The sequence below is a fragment of the Balaenoptera ricei genome, chromosome 15 (genome assembly GCF_028023285.1).
Source record: "Balaenoptera ricei isolate mBalRic1 chromosome 15, mBalRic1.hap2, whole genome shotgun sequence".
In the NCBI taxonomy this organism is placed as follows: domain Eukaryota; kingdom Metazoa; phylum Chordata; class Mammalia; order Artiodactyla; family Balaenopteridae; genus Balaenoptera; species Balaenoptera ricei.
This window is the reverse complement of record NC_082653.1, coordinates 5,384,382-5,398,491: the sequence shown is the minus strand read 5'-3', so window position 1 is coordinate 5,398,491 and position 14,110 is coordinate 5,384,382. Positions and strand designations below refer to the sequence as shown.

Genomic DNA, 14,110 nt, shown 5'->3' with positions numbered 1-14,110 from the left:
TAGCCAATCAGAGCACTCCATTCTCCCTGATTGGTTCAAGGATCAGCATGTGATCCATGCTCAACCAATCAGAATCCTCCCTGGGACATTCTACCTCTTGTGTTTGGCTTGAAGAATTCTCTTTCTGCTGGGGTTGCTAAGCTGACAGGCTGCAAGTCTTGGGTGGCTGGCAGCCATCTGGAGAGAGTCTCTCAGAGAGATGGAGAGAAAAGGCCTGAAAATAATGCTTGAGCCCCTGGATCCAGCCATTCCTGAAGCTAGTTATCTCTTGATTTCCCAGTTGCTTGAGTAAATAGATTCCCCTTTTAGGTTTCTGTCATTTGCAGCCCAAATGCTCCTGGATTTCTCCCTAGACTCTTTTTCTTGCTCTAAGCCTCTAATCTTGGCTGTCTGCTAAATCCCCACAGGTGAGGAGTCCTGTCTAAGCTTACTCTGAGAGGAGTAGAGAAGCTGGGATAAGAAAATAGAATTGCAGGGTGTGGAGAAAAGGGAACCCTCTTGCACTGTTGGTGGGAATGTAAATTGGTACAGCCACTATGGAGAACAGTATGGAGGTTCCTTAAGAAACTAAAAATAGAGCCACCATATGATCCAGCAAACCCACTCCTGGGTATATACCTGGAAAAAAACCATAATTCAAAAAGATACATGCACCCCAATGTTCAATGCAGCACTATTTACAATAGCCAGGTCATGGAAGCAACCTAAATGCCCATCGACAGACGAATGGATAAAGAAGATGTGGTACATATATACAATGGAATATTACTCAGCCATTTAAAAAAAACTGAAATAACGCCATTTACAGCAACATGGATGGATCTAGAGATTGGCATAGAATGAAGTAAGTCAGACAGAGAAAGACAAATATATGATATTGCTTATATGTGGAATCTAAAAAAAGGGTACAAATGAACTTATCTACAAAACAGAAATAGAGTTACAGATGTAGAAAACAAACTTGTGGTTACCAGGGAGTAAGAGGGGGGAATGGATAAATTGGGAGATTGGGATTGACATATACACACTACTATATATAAAATACATAACTAATAAGGACCTACTGTACAGCACAGGGAACTCTACTCAATATTCTTTAATGGCCTATATGGGAAAAGAATCTAAAAAAGAGTGGAGATATATATGTATATATATAAACTGATTCATTTTGCTGTATACCTGAAACTAACACAACATTGTAAATCAACTATACTCCAATAAAAATTTTTTCAACAAGAAAAAGAAAATAGAATTGCATTTGTGAGCAGGTCATGGTGGCTTTGGAAAATCACTTCCAACTCATGCAGCAAATTCCTCCTCCCCCATCCCCACCCTGACCCCATCCAATTCCAGGGGTGGCAAGTTCTGTGTGCACAGGTATCATTGCAGAAAGGGGGGACGGTGGATGAGCTAGTGAGAGCAAAATATTGGGGGGTGGATAGACCTAATCATTCTTTGCCTTTAATGTAGCTAGTTAATTTCCTTCCTGAAGAGACCAGCTTTGACCTTCACCTCCAGCCCCTATCAACTGCCAGCAATGCTTTGTCAGCGTGTTTATGACAAATTAATTATACAGAGAGGGGAACTCTCACAGGAAAATTGAATGTTCTGGCTTGGGCTGCAGGTGGGAGCTGAGGCTGAGTTCTGAGATGCATTTTGATGGCCCACTGATACGGGCCTGGTTAACCACAGACCTCGGGCAAACTTCGAGGCAAGCAGTTAGTTTTCAGCTCACCCCAGAGGGCAGACAATGCCAGAAGCAAGGACTCAAACCTGATTTCAAGCCCCTTACACCGTGTGGCATGTCTGCGACCTGGATATCCCAGGCAGGAGGGATTTGGGGGCCCCAGGTCACGGTGGTGGCCGAGATAACTTTGCCCCCTGTAGGCTGGGCCATTCCAGCCCATCGGACAAAACCCTTCCTTCCCTGTAATGAACCCAACTTCCTTGTTGCATGGACTTGCCCAGTTCCTCCTGGAATATTTGCGCAGGTGGAGCCGTGCTTGTCCAGAGCTCAGCATCAAGTCCAAACTCCTCTCCAGCCAAACTCCCACTTGCATTTTCTTTGCATTGGGCTTTCTAGCAACACCCAAACTGCTGTGCTGCTATAAGTCCTCTTGTTCTGACCATCATGGCTTTGGCCAGGCCGAGCCCCTGCCTAGAACACCATTCCCAGTCCAACCTCCTCCCTCTGCCAGACGTTGAAGAATGAGCTCTAGAGCTCTCTCCTTCCCCGGGGAGCCTCCTGGGCCCTCCGGACGGTGTCTGCGTTGCTGTTCTGCGCTCCTTCAATTCCCCGTGATCGTTCCTCCTCAGGACTCACTGCCCATGTCCCAGGCCGCCTCTCCCGCTGACTGTGAACTGCTCCCCGAGGGCAGGGCTTGGTCTTCCTCCCTCTGTAGCCCGAGGGCATGGTACTCAGGAGGTGGCCAGTGGAGGGGCCGGTCCAGCGTACACTGGAGGTTCAAGAGTGAAAAGACAGGGTCTCTGTGCCTAGTGAATTCACTGGCCAGTGCTTGGGGAGATACAGCCGACTTCTGAGGTTCGTACCTGTCTGGTGGCATCCCTTTTCTGGCAACTTTAGAGAGTGGTCCATCCCTAGCCCTCAAGGCCGAGGTAGGAAGGTTCTAGAAAGGTCAGGTGGTAAAGTGGTCAGGTGGCCAAGATGGGCCTTGAGGAAGTCAGGTCTTGAGTGAAGGGCAGAGAATGGGTGGCCCTGATGGACGGCGGGCCTGGGAAGGTGACCCCCCTGGCAGGCTGCCCCTGCCACCAGCAGCCCTGCCCTTGCCCCACGCCGGGCCCAGCCCAAATGCGGGTGCACGCCGGCCACGTGTCAGGAGGCGAGGAGGTCAAAAACGACACTGAAGGCAGCAGAGAGCTCACTGGCTCCCAGGCCCTTCCTGCGCGAGTCTGCCTGCAGGCTGCTTGCTCTGAGTCCCACCCTCCGGGGACACTGGTTCTGTGGCTCTGTCGCTCAGCAGGCTTCTTCTGCGCTTCTGGGACCGTGGCTCTTGGAGCGTCATAGCCGCTAGCTCTTCTGAGATGAGCGTCTCAACGTTGACGGGGGCAGCCTGACTGCTGCCGGGAGGGACCTCGCTTCTGGATCGTGCCGCTCCGGAGGGAGGGTCTAGGGAAGAGATGGGGCCCCAGGAACACGTGAGCCGCCTCCCCTCGAATTACCGAATAGCCAAGGCGATTTGCTTCACCGGGACTGAGGCTGCTGCCCCGGACACAGGCTTCCCCGGTGGGTGACCTTGTGTCCCCATCTCCGAGGCCCCGTCCTTTCTCCCCTGGACCGTTGCTCCCGCTTCCTCAGCCCCCTTTGCTTTCCCCCGATGGTGTTCAGCCAGACTTTTAAATCGTGCCCCACATCAAGTTGCCCCTGCTTGAACCCTCCAGGCCTCGCCGGGTCACTTCAGATAAGATCCGGACCTTTCTTCTGGGCTTCCTGGCACAGAGAGACCCGGCCTTGCCCACCGGATCTATTCCCTTCCTCTCCCTAGGCTCGTGTGTGTGATTCTGGATGTCACCCTTCTTCCCACCGCGGGGCCTTTTTGCACTTGCTGTTCCCTCCACTGGCAATGCTGTTCCCACATCTGTGCTTGGCCGGCTCCTCCTTCCCCACAGGCCTGGGCTTAGATGTCACCTCCTCTTGGAGCTTCTCTGACGGCCTGGCTAAGGCAGCTCCTCACTGTCCCGGCATTGCCCACCCACTGCCCCAGGTTTTATAGATTTTTATAGTGTTGGTCTTAAAAGCCTCGAAAGGCTTGGTTTGTGACTGTCTCTAGTGCCTACTGGACTCTGGCCCCTGTGAGCGGGGAGTATTTGTCTGTCTGTGCTCTTAGCTGTATCTCCGGGGGACGGAGCGTTTGAGGGCGGGAGTGGGGCCTGAGTGGGTGCATGAATGAATGAACGACTTCTCCCTAATAATTGAAATGGGGAAGAAGCGTAAGGTGGCTACAGCATTATTTGGGGGGAAGAATCAGTGAAGTGGGTGACTAAGAATCGAGGAGGGATCATGTTCCAGAAGTTTCCAGGGAGGCCCAGCTTCACGGGCATGTGGCCTGGGCAGTCACACAGGCCCGTTCAGAGGGGCCTGTGCTCAGTTTACTGCTCTGCTGTCTTTGTCTTGAAATCCTTTCTAAGTTTTGAACAAGGAGCCTTGCTTTTTCTGGTTGCACTGGGCACCACAAGACATGTCACTGGTCCGGTTCAGGTGTCCCAGCAGTGAGGGGAACGCATCCAGTCCTCACCACAACTCGGGAGCCACAGGCTAATCTAATCACCCTCATTTTACAGATGGGGAAACAGAGGCTCCAAGCTGAGTGATGGGTTAGGTGGACCCCACACGTTCTACCCTAGAGCCCCCGCTCCTGCTACGACCCTCTCCTGTCTCCCAGACTCCAGAAATGGGAGGCTCGTGACTGTTGGATAAATGAATGAATGAAAGAGGGAAAGAGGACGCACAGGGGTGTCCCAGATTCACCTGCGCTCCCTCCTGGCTCACTAGCCCTCCCGACTCCTCCGGGATGAGCCGCCCCTGGGTTGATGGTCATCTTGTTGTTGTTGCCTACGGTGGTGTCCTCCAGGAAGCACGAGCGAATGTGGACTCTCTGGGCCATGCCCCCTTCGGAGTGAGGTCCTGGTTCGGGGATTTGAATTTCGATGGAAGCTTCCGGGCCGGTACCCAGGACAGAGACTGCAGGTCAGCCAAAGAGAGAGATGCCGGGGGGGGGGGCGGGGGGGGAGGTGGACGGTGAGAGCAGCTGGACGGTGGGCCTGACCCCGAGCCTGGTTCTCAGGTCCTCCATGGCTGACTGTCCTCCTGGAACCTCCCCTCAGCGGCCCACACCGTGCTCTGTCGCCGGCGGACACGTGGCCTCACGCGGCATCTCTGCACATGCCTTTCACCTGCTGGGGCCTCTGGCTCCCTCGGCCCCTGGCTCTGCCAGCTTGGGTCCCCCTCCTCCTGCAGCCCAGCCCAGCTGACCTGGTCCTCTGTGCCTCCCCTGGGACTCAACCCCGCCCCCCGCTACCTCCTGCTCCCCGTCTCTCTGCTGCCTGCTTCCTGGCAGCTCTGGAATACCCTCTCCATCTTTGGTTAGAATCTTCATGTGGCCCCCAGCCCGGTCCCCAGCCCCAGCTGTCTCGCTCCTGCCTCTCCTGGCCAAGCGTCAGAAAAGAGCTGTCCACGCTCCGCCTCCCCTCCTTCCACTTCTGTCCCCTCAAGTCACCACTGACCCCTTGTTGCTGGACCCTGCAGCCCTCCCTTGACCTCACCGGCCTCGCCTCTTCTGGAAACCCGTCCCCTGGCGTCCCTGGTTCTCCTCCTCTCTCTCAGGCCTCTCTGCTGTGCTCCTACCCGCCAGCCTGTCTCTCGATGACCGGTGCCAGGGAGGACGCGGCCTGGGTGCTCTGGTCACTGGTGACAGCGCCTAGGTGGCTCCCTAGATGCCTGTCCAGTTCCAGCCCAGCCATCTCCTTTGTTCCCGCTTCAGCTGGCCCAGGAAATGACCCCTGCCCATTGTACAGATGAAGAAACTGAGGTTTCCTGAGGGGGGTAGTAGGGAATGGGAACCCACGTGCTAACTCTAAAAGAGCCCCCTGCTCTACAGCCTCCTGGCGGAAGGGAAAGAATTTCCCATCATGCCTCTCTCCCCACAAAGATTGGCTCAAGTTCCATCTAGCGAGGAGCCGAATGCAGTGGGGTGGGGGTGGGATGGCAGCCTGTTCTCCAGTTACCTGGGGGGCTGCCACAGGCGCTGTGGGCAGGGCCCTTGGCGGGGCTGCCGTGAAGACTCATCTCGTTGCCGTGTCCCATCTGTACGTGTCTGAGCACAGACTTCTCCATCCGGATGTCCTGGGGCCCCCAGGATCCAGCCAGGGGACCCTGAGTTGAGGGATCAGTGGGCGCCAGTGGAGGGAGGTAGAGGGGAGCCGTGGAGCCTGGCAGGGGACACAGAAACGTGACCCTTGACCCCCACCCTCTGACCCCCCATCCCCCACCCCACACACACATTAAGTCATGGCCGGACAGAGGAGACAGGCTTCTGGATTCTTTCTGGACACCATCAGACGGGGAGTGATTACTTCAGGGTCTGGATTGGAGAGCAGGTGGGCTGGCAGAACAGTTAGCCTGGGGTTCCGGGGTTTTTACCACTGGTGCCTGGGGTGTCACTGGGGCATTGAAAACCCCGGCAATGAACACATCCTCTGCTTCCTAGCTGTTCTCAATCCTCTGGGCCCATCAGGAGAAAGTCTCCTTTGGGGTTAACTTGCTGTTGACATGGAGCCCTCAGAGCTTCTGACATTGTTTTATTTTCTCAGCATTTATTTTTATGGTAACCTTCGTAGTTTTCAAGGTAATGTTGTAAAAGTTTACTTTAAAATTAATTTGAGTCGAATAAAAAGTAAACCATTTAACAACATGGAGTAAATAATCAGGCATGGGCGTGGCCAAAATTAGGGAGGTGGAGCTCAGAGGACTAAAGCTGGGGAAAGGTTGATCTAGATTCTAGAATAAAGTTCCTCATTTCACAGTTGGGAAAACTGAGGCCTGGAGCAGGGAAGGGCTCTCTCGAGGTCACAGGGAGCGCTCCCCCTTTGGGGTCAGTGCTCTCACTCTCATGTCCCATGGCTGGACTGATGGGTGGCCCTGTCTCCTCTCCCCGCAGTGCCCACCACGGAGCAGGCACCCATTTGCTTACTGTATTTCACCAAAGCTCGGATGCACCCATACGATGTATCCCAGTTTCTGAGATGTTAACACATGGGGAAAAATAGTGTCTCGGGACAAACAGAATGCTACAACGACCCCTTGGGACATCCTAGTGAGGAAGAGTGAATTGAGTTGTTTCTTGTGGGAAAATATTGGGTCCCAATGAAAATGAGGCAAAAGATGTCGGCAGGAAGGGAAAGCAGGAGAGGTTTGATCCAGGCACAAGGAGGGACATCCTTATTCCTGAGAAAGCCAGAAAGGACCTTGGAGATCTGAAAGCTGCCCTTTCTCCCTGGAAGGTTGAATGCCCCCCACTCCCTGCCCCCACCCAGATGGAGCAGATTCCCCGACAGGTCCCTTCTCCTGGACATTTCAGAGGACTCACCATTTTCCCCAGAGGCCATTTTTCTCACTATGACATTCCCGTGTCCAATCTGGATGCCTTTGGAGTTGTCAATGGAAATGTGGCTGCTTGGTCCATTCTGACTGATCATGTTGATTGGATTTTGCTGGTAAATAACTGGGGTGGACTGATTTCTAGAACCTTCTGCAAAATAACATTCCACTCAATCCCTTTGTATCCCTCTAGGAGTCAGAAGTTCCAAATACTAGTTGGCAGCATCAAAATCCCCCGGGGAGCTGGTTAAAACACAGATTCCCAGGGGCCCACCCTGGGGTTCTGAGTCAGTAGGTCCAAGGTGGGCTCCAGGAAGCGGAGTGTTTACCAAACACTGCAGGTATCACAGACGAGCCTTGCTTGGACTTTGTCCCGCAGGCCACCCTACCCCTGTGTCCTCTGCCACCCTGGGAGGATGGCAGGTGCCTTGCTGCTTGCCCACCCTCTGTATCTCTCACTGCGAGGAACCCACAGCCCTAACCATTGCTTCCAGGGTCCTCTCTTCCTTTAGGGAAGGATGCAAGGCGGCCGTCCATAGGCTGTTTCTGGCCATGGGATAAGCTTTGCTTGACTCACAAGGCATTTTTAAGAATTTGGATTTGTCACCAGTGTTTAACATCCAGCCTAGGATGCTGAGACCGCCCCCTTGGGTACCATAAGCAGGGGTGTCAGCCCCACGTGGGCTCCACACACGGGGCCACATTCCCACCTTCGTGAGCCCTTGGCCCTTGTGCCTTTGTGAGTCCCTACATCCATAAAAAATATTTAAAATTACATTTTATGACTGCGTTGGGATAAAGAAAAATATAGTCTCGGCTAGAGTCATTATTAGTTATTCATTGTTACTATAATACTCATTTTTCCTTCTGATTTTAAGAGAAACTAGAGCATTTTTGTGACCCCCTAAAAGCACCGTGGGCTCTAGGCCCGGTACCTGCTGCATGTAATGGGTAAGTCGGTTCTGGGACTCTACCCTGTGGGTGTCTGAGCCCAGCCTGGCCTACTCCTTCAGCAGCCTTAAAACTCCAAGTTGGGCAAAGTGCTTACAGAAGACTGTTAGCGAACTCAGACTGAGACCTGCGCCCCAGGACCGGTACAGTCAGGGGTGGGCCACCACCTCTAGGAAGCCCTCCCTGGTTACTCCTGCCAGCATGCCCCTCCCTCCTGGAACCCTCTTCCAGGGACGGGTCAGCAAGACCACAGCAAGCTTCTGACAAGGTGGGGCAGGCAAAGAGCTTACCGGGAGCCCAGCAAGGACCGGGTGTTGGGTGTTATTCTTTCTCTTCACAGCTCTGCCCTCTGCCCCATCCAGGTGTGGGCAGCAGGTAAAAGGCCTACCTGGTTGATAAATAGCCCAAGAGTTTGATTTCTGGTCTAAGTCCAGGAGGTGCTTGTTCCTCATTGCGTACAAGTCTGGGTTGACTTCCTTCGCTGTCTTCATTCCCAGGCCCTGGGCAATGATCAGGGCTCTTTGGGGCCCATGGGTTTCCAGAAACCGGAAGATCTCTTCCTCTGGGAGGCAGGACAGCAAGTGGTTAAGGAGGACCCCGGAGGCTGAATCTGCTCCCCTGCTTACCAGCTGTGTGACCTGGGACAGACGCAGCCTCTGTGCCCATTCTCCTCATCTGTAAAATGGGCATAATTATAATGGACCACAGAGGTTGTTCTGGGGGTTGGGGATGTTCGTCAAGGGCTCTGAACAGTGTCTGGCACATGCTAGGTGCACAGTAATTGCCAACTACCCATCAAATGGTTTCTCAGCCATTTAGCTTCTTTCACCGAAAGACAGAGTCTTGACTCCGAACACTTTGTGGGGACCTGTTAGTGGGTGGGCATGGCCCCTGAACACTTGTAACTTCTCGAGTGGCCAAGGAGAGTTTGGGGTCAGAGGGAACAGGGGCTGAAAGGGAACGAGATACTTACGCCGCTGACTGAGCTCAGGGCCAGGCTTCCGGGGAACTGCAACTGCATCTTCCTGGGGCCTCTCTGCTGGGAAGAAAGACGGTCAGGGGTCAGCGGAGCGGGAGTGGGGATGGGGACCCTACCGGACAGAGGTGGGCTGCTCTGTAGAAGGCCCTAGCGCATGGACGCTCCAAACTCGGATTCTACAGTTAAAGGAACTTAGCTTCAAAACCCGCCCCGCCCCCTTCCAGCTGTGTGGCTTGGGGTTGGGGGGAAGACCATCTACTCCCTCCGGGGTTGTGTGCGGGCTAGGGGACCCCCGGGCACCGCACCAGAACTAGAAAAGCGGATCTCGTGCGATGCTACGGCTCTTCTTTTATTATCATATCGTTACTGCCATCATCATCATTATTAATGTTTTGCTGAGCACCTACTACGTGCTGGCACTAGGCTCAGCCCTCTGCATCAAATCCTCTCGCAACCCTACAAAGCAGCCCTACTGTGACCTCCACTGGCCAGAAAAAGAAATCAAGATGCAGTGAGGGTACATCATGTGTCCCCGAGGGCAGAGCCTGTATTTGAACCCAGGCCCAAATCTGGGCTAGGCTGTTGCCAGGACTGCTCGTGCTGGGTCCAACACCTGCCCCTCCAACTGCCCCTGTCCCGGGATGGCAGGTTACCCAGCTCTGCGGGAACCACTTCTTTGGCTCCACCATCGGCCAAGCACCACGTCGCGGGGCCTACGAGCAGGACTCCCTTTGACTCCTTGTTCATCTTGTGGAGGACCTGGCTGAGCTTCTTCTTGGGCACCTGGCATTTCTTCACCAGCTGGGCCGTCTTCACAGGGGAGCCAGAGTCCCTCAGCACCTCCAAAATCCTCTGCTCAAGGTCTGGGGGAGGGAGACAGGGGCAGAGACAGGACTGAGTCCCCCAGCTACCCAGCCTGGGCTGGCAGCCCCCCAGGAGAGGGATCCAGGGCAGAGGCAGGGACGGAGGTCTGAGCAGACATCCACCAGCATCTCTGTTCAGGGAGGGGCACATGGGCTGCTCAGAAGTGACCTTGGCTGGACAGCCTGGTGGCCAGAGGTGGCGCCAGGCCTTCCGAGCGTCCCCCCAACCCCCGAGTGAGCGCCGGAGGGCAGGTGGGAGCACTCAGCTCTCAGGCGTCCTCCGAGAGAGGGGAGTGGAGGCGGCGGGATGCTGGAGGCGGGGGCAGAGCACAGGAAGGAGGGGAGGGGGGAGGGGGGAGGCCCACCCCGGTGTTCTCCGTCCCCCATCCTCCTCCTCCCAGTGGCATCTGCCCCTCCTCTTGGGCTCACAATCCACTCGGGCGATGTCACTATTCATCCCCACCAGAAACCCAACAGCCGTTCAGAAACGGATCTTTCACCCTGATGCCCAATCCCGGAGTCCTAGCAACACTGTCCCTGGCTGTCTCGAATCCTCTCTTCTCCTTTCGCTGCCTCTACCTCCTACTCCTTGTCACCACCATCTCCCGGATGACAGCAACGCCACCAACTCCTGGTTCTGCCAGCCTCGTCTTCACCCACCCTCAGCTTCCCTTCAAGGGCCAACCTGTCTGCATTCCCTTCAGATGCACTCACCCCTGGGCCTTTGCACATGCTCTTCCCTCTGTTAGGAGCACTATTCCCTCCCTCCACCCGTCCAATGGATACTCCACCTCAGGTCTTGCTCAGACTCCCTCGTTGGGAGGCTGTCCTGGATGACCTGAGCGGGTGGGGTGCTGGTTGTGTGTGGGTCCCCTGCAGAGTGTCCCCAAGGATCCCCTGCTGTGATGGCCAGCTTCACTGTAGTGGTTCAGTGTCTAGCATGGGGCCGGGCACACAGTAGGGTCTCAGGAAATAGCATTTGAATGAAGGAGTGACTGAGTGCAAAAGTGAGTGTACCCTACTGGGTAGGTGTTTGCCCAGATGACCTGGGCAAGGGATGAGTAGCTCCTGCGGGGCCTGTTTCCCCACCTGAGTTAATGGTCCTAAGCAAGATGCCTCGAGCCTCAACGAGGAACTTTCCAAACGGCCCCTACTCCTCCCAGACAGGCTCCCATAAACCCAAGCCAGCTGCCCTGCGGGGAGTGAGAGAACTGGTCAGACACAGGGCCTGCAGCGCCACGAGCTGGGGAGAGGAAATGCCTGTCCTGAGAACCCTGAGGGAAATGCAAAGCAGGGCCCTTCTTGGAAAGACCTAGGTCCCCTTCCAGGGCAGCGACCCAATCCTTTACCTTCTGGGTTTTTCCTGGATTCCTAGTGGGGGAAGGGACAACCCATTTGCCAACTCTGCGCTGGGCACCGTGGCCTTGCCCTTGTGGTCGGAATGTTTGCATCCTTCTGGGCGCAGGTGATGTGCAATTAGAACACGTGGGGTCACCCACCCCTTCACCCACCAAACTACCCCTCAACCGGGATACCCGTCCAACCCACTGTGGCTTTGCTTAGTTTTAAAAAGAGTTTTGATTCTTAAAAAACCTGCCCCTGGGCTTCCCTGGTGGCGCAGTGGTTGAGAATCTGCCTGCCAATGCAGGGGACACGGGTTCGAGCCCTGGCCTGGGAAGATCCCACGTGCCGTGGAGCAACTGGGCCCGTGAGCCACAACTACTGAAGCCTGCGCGTCTGGAGCCTGTGCTCCGCAACAAGAGAGGCCGCGACAGTGAGAGGCCCGCGCACCGCGATGAAGAGTGGCCCCCACTTGCCGCAACTAGAGAAAGCCCTCGCACAGAAACGAAGACCCAACACAGCCATAAATAAATAAATAAATAAATAAATAAATAAAAATAAAAATTTAAAAAAACCCCAAAAAACCTGCCCCTGGGTGAGCCTCTTCCCCCTCCTCCAGTGCCCTGACCCCAAAGGGGAAATGGGGTCCGTGCAGTGAAGGCGGGGCTGGCGTCACCTGCTGAGTCTTCAGGCTGGTGAACTGGAAGTTGTGAAACGGATGAGGTGTAAGTGACACGTCGGTTAAAAGGAGAATCTGCCGGGGGGCAAGTTAAATTCAGTTACCGAGTGCCCCCGACATGTCTCCTTGGGGAAGTACAACAGGAGCTTGGGAACCAGCCTGGGGCCCTGGGTCACACCCAGTCGCACCCCTCCCCAGCACACCCTATTTTCCTGGTCTTGAGCCCCAGCTCTGCCACCTACCAGCTATGTGACCTCCCTGGGCCTCAGTTTCTCCATCTGTGAAATGGTGGTGATAGCAGCTACTTCAGAGATAGTGGTGAGGATTAAATAGCTAACAATCACAAAACAAAGACAAACAAAAAGCGTCCCAGCCCACAACCCTCATGCTTTCAGTGGGGACCCTAGAAAAGAGCACTGCTCAATAACAGTTAACTTGCATCATGTGTTTCCAGGAATAAAGTGCTCTCCGAGGAAAGAATGCAACAGGAGGAAAACCACATACATGCACTTGCCCCTCCTAGCAGACAACTTCTGTTCTTCCTCAAAATGAGCGTGAAGATGGGTGTTAAGGCCCCAGGCTCAGCCGTGGTCCCCTGAGTCATTTCACCTGCAAGCCTCAGTGATCTCACACGTAAGATGGAAACCTCATCGGGCTTGCCCCTGTGAGTTATTGCAAAATGCACACAAAGTATGTTGCAAGATGCCTGGGCAGAGCAAGGCTCTGAACCTGATGCGATGCCCTCTCTCCCTCTTTCTTACTACTGTTGTGCTTTCAGATACTGTCCTCTCGTGGCTGTAATCTGGACCAAGAAAAGGAACCGGAAAAAAGGTGCAAGTCCCACCCGGGCACTCCCACTGTTCCTTAGAAGGAAGAACGTACCTGCGTCTCCTGGGTTGGCAGGGGCCTCAGCCATGCTGGCAGCAGCTGCTGGGAGCCCAGGGGACTTGAGGGCAGCGGCAGGCTCCCAGACCCCGACCCCGACCCCGTGGCCTGGAGAAGGTGGGCCCGGTCGAGGCTGGGTATGCTTTTGTGGTCCTGGCGGTGCTTCTGGCAGCTGTGGAGAGATTCCAGCTTCACCCAGCCAGCTGTCAGCTGTGCACACACCCCAGAAACAGATGTCTAGTCAGCTCAAGCTGATCAGATTCTGGAGAAAAAGAAAATGAAACTTCTCTGTGTGGCTTTTGAAGGAAACAAAATCGAAACCGGAACTGATAAGCAAGACACAGTTAGGCCTCCAACTAGATGTTAGTAAGGAGCAGCTGAGCTGGGCAAGACCAGAGCTTCCTCTGGGGCCAGGGGACTTCCCACCGCTGCCCACCCTGAGCCCCACACTCAGGCCAAGACACCTGGGTGGGTGGATGGGTGGGTGCCTGCGTTTGTGCATATCAAAACAACAACCCTCTTTAATGAGTACTTACTATGTGCTTTCCAATCTCGTGTGCCCCTGAATCATCTACAGGGTAGGGGCCAGTACTGGCCTCTTTTCTTAGGAAACTGAAGCTTGGGTCAGTGAGGCCACTTGTCCAAGGCCACAGAGATGCTTGGGTTCTAACTCGGCCCCACCATTTACTGTCTGTGGCGCCTTGAGCAAGTTATTTAACCTATTTATGCCTCAGTTTTCTCATCTGTGAAATGGGCTAATAAAGTAGCAACCTCAGGAGGTGGTGGTGAGGACTAAAAGGGTTAATTCATGCCTTCTACAGTCATGAACACAGCTGGACACCCACTTACCTATTTCTGGAAGAAGGATGTATCGCTTTTGTAAATTCTCAAAGGGGCCATTGACACCCCCCCCCCCCCCGCCCCAAGCAGTTCAGAGCCACTGTTCTGGTCCAGGTAACGGAACGGGAAGCTGAGGCCTACAGAGGTGAACGGCTTTGTGTGAGGCAGCCCAGAGGGTCAAGAACTCAGCCCTGGAAACCCCTGGGCCTGGGGTCCCAGCTGCAGAAGTTGGGGAGGGGGTGCCAGGCCCAGGCTCCCAGGGGGACCCCATCCCTAGCATTTCTGCAAAGGGAGGAGCTCAGGAACAAGTATAGCCATGGAAAGGGCCCTGGAGACTTGACTCAAAGCTGTCCTTGCAGAGCAAGCAGGAAAAATCCTGATGCCCCATCCACACGCAGACCACTTAAATCCCAATCTCGGTAGGCAGGGCCGAGAGCCCCAGGTGATTTCATTCCAAC

The 14,110-nt window shown here is 54.6% G+C and overlaps 1 protein-coding gene across 5 annotated transcripts; it reads right to left on the bottom strand.

Annotated features, from left to right (window-relative positions):
- Positions 1 to 753: 753 nt before the first annotated feature.
- Positions 754 to 13,043, bottom strand: ZBP1 (Z-DNA binding protein 1). 5 transcript variants are annotated; one of them, XM_059895938.1, is made up of 8 exons: positions 12,810 to 13,043; positions 9,698 to 9,907; positions 9,039 to 9,104; positions 8,454 to 8,627; positions 7,104 to 7,265; positions 5,743 to 5,946; positions 4,487 to 4,699; positions 754 to 3,127 (listed from the first exon to the last, which is right to left on the bottom strand). In XM_059895938.1, exons 1-8 carry the CDS (start codon positions 12,841 to 12,843, stop codon positions 2,880 to 2,882), a joined length of 1,311 nt encoding a protein of 436 aa, XP_059751921.1. In that variant the 5' UTR covers positions 12,844 to 13,043; the 3' UTR covers positions 754 to 2,879. The 5 variants fall into 5 exon arrangements, with proteins under 5 accessions (XP_059751921.1, XP_059751919.1, XP_059751918.1 ...); XM_059895936.1 differs by having other exon boundaries at positions 4,487 to 4,672; positions 12,810 to 12,941; XM_059895935.1 differs by having other exon boundaries at positions 7,104 to 7,262; positions 12,810 to 12,941.
- Positions 13,044 to 14,110: the final 1,067 nt, after the last annotated feature.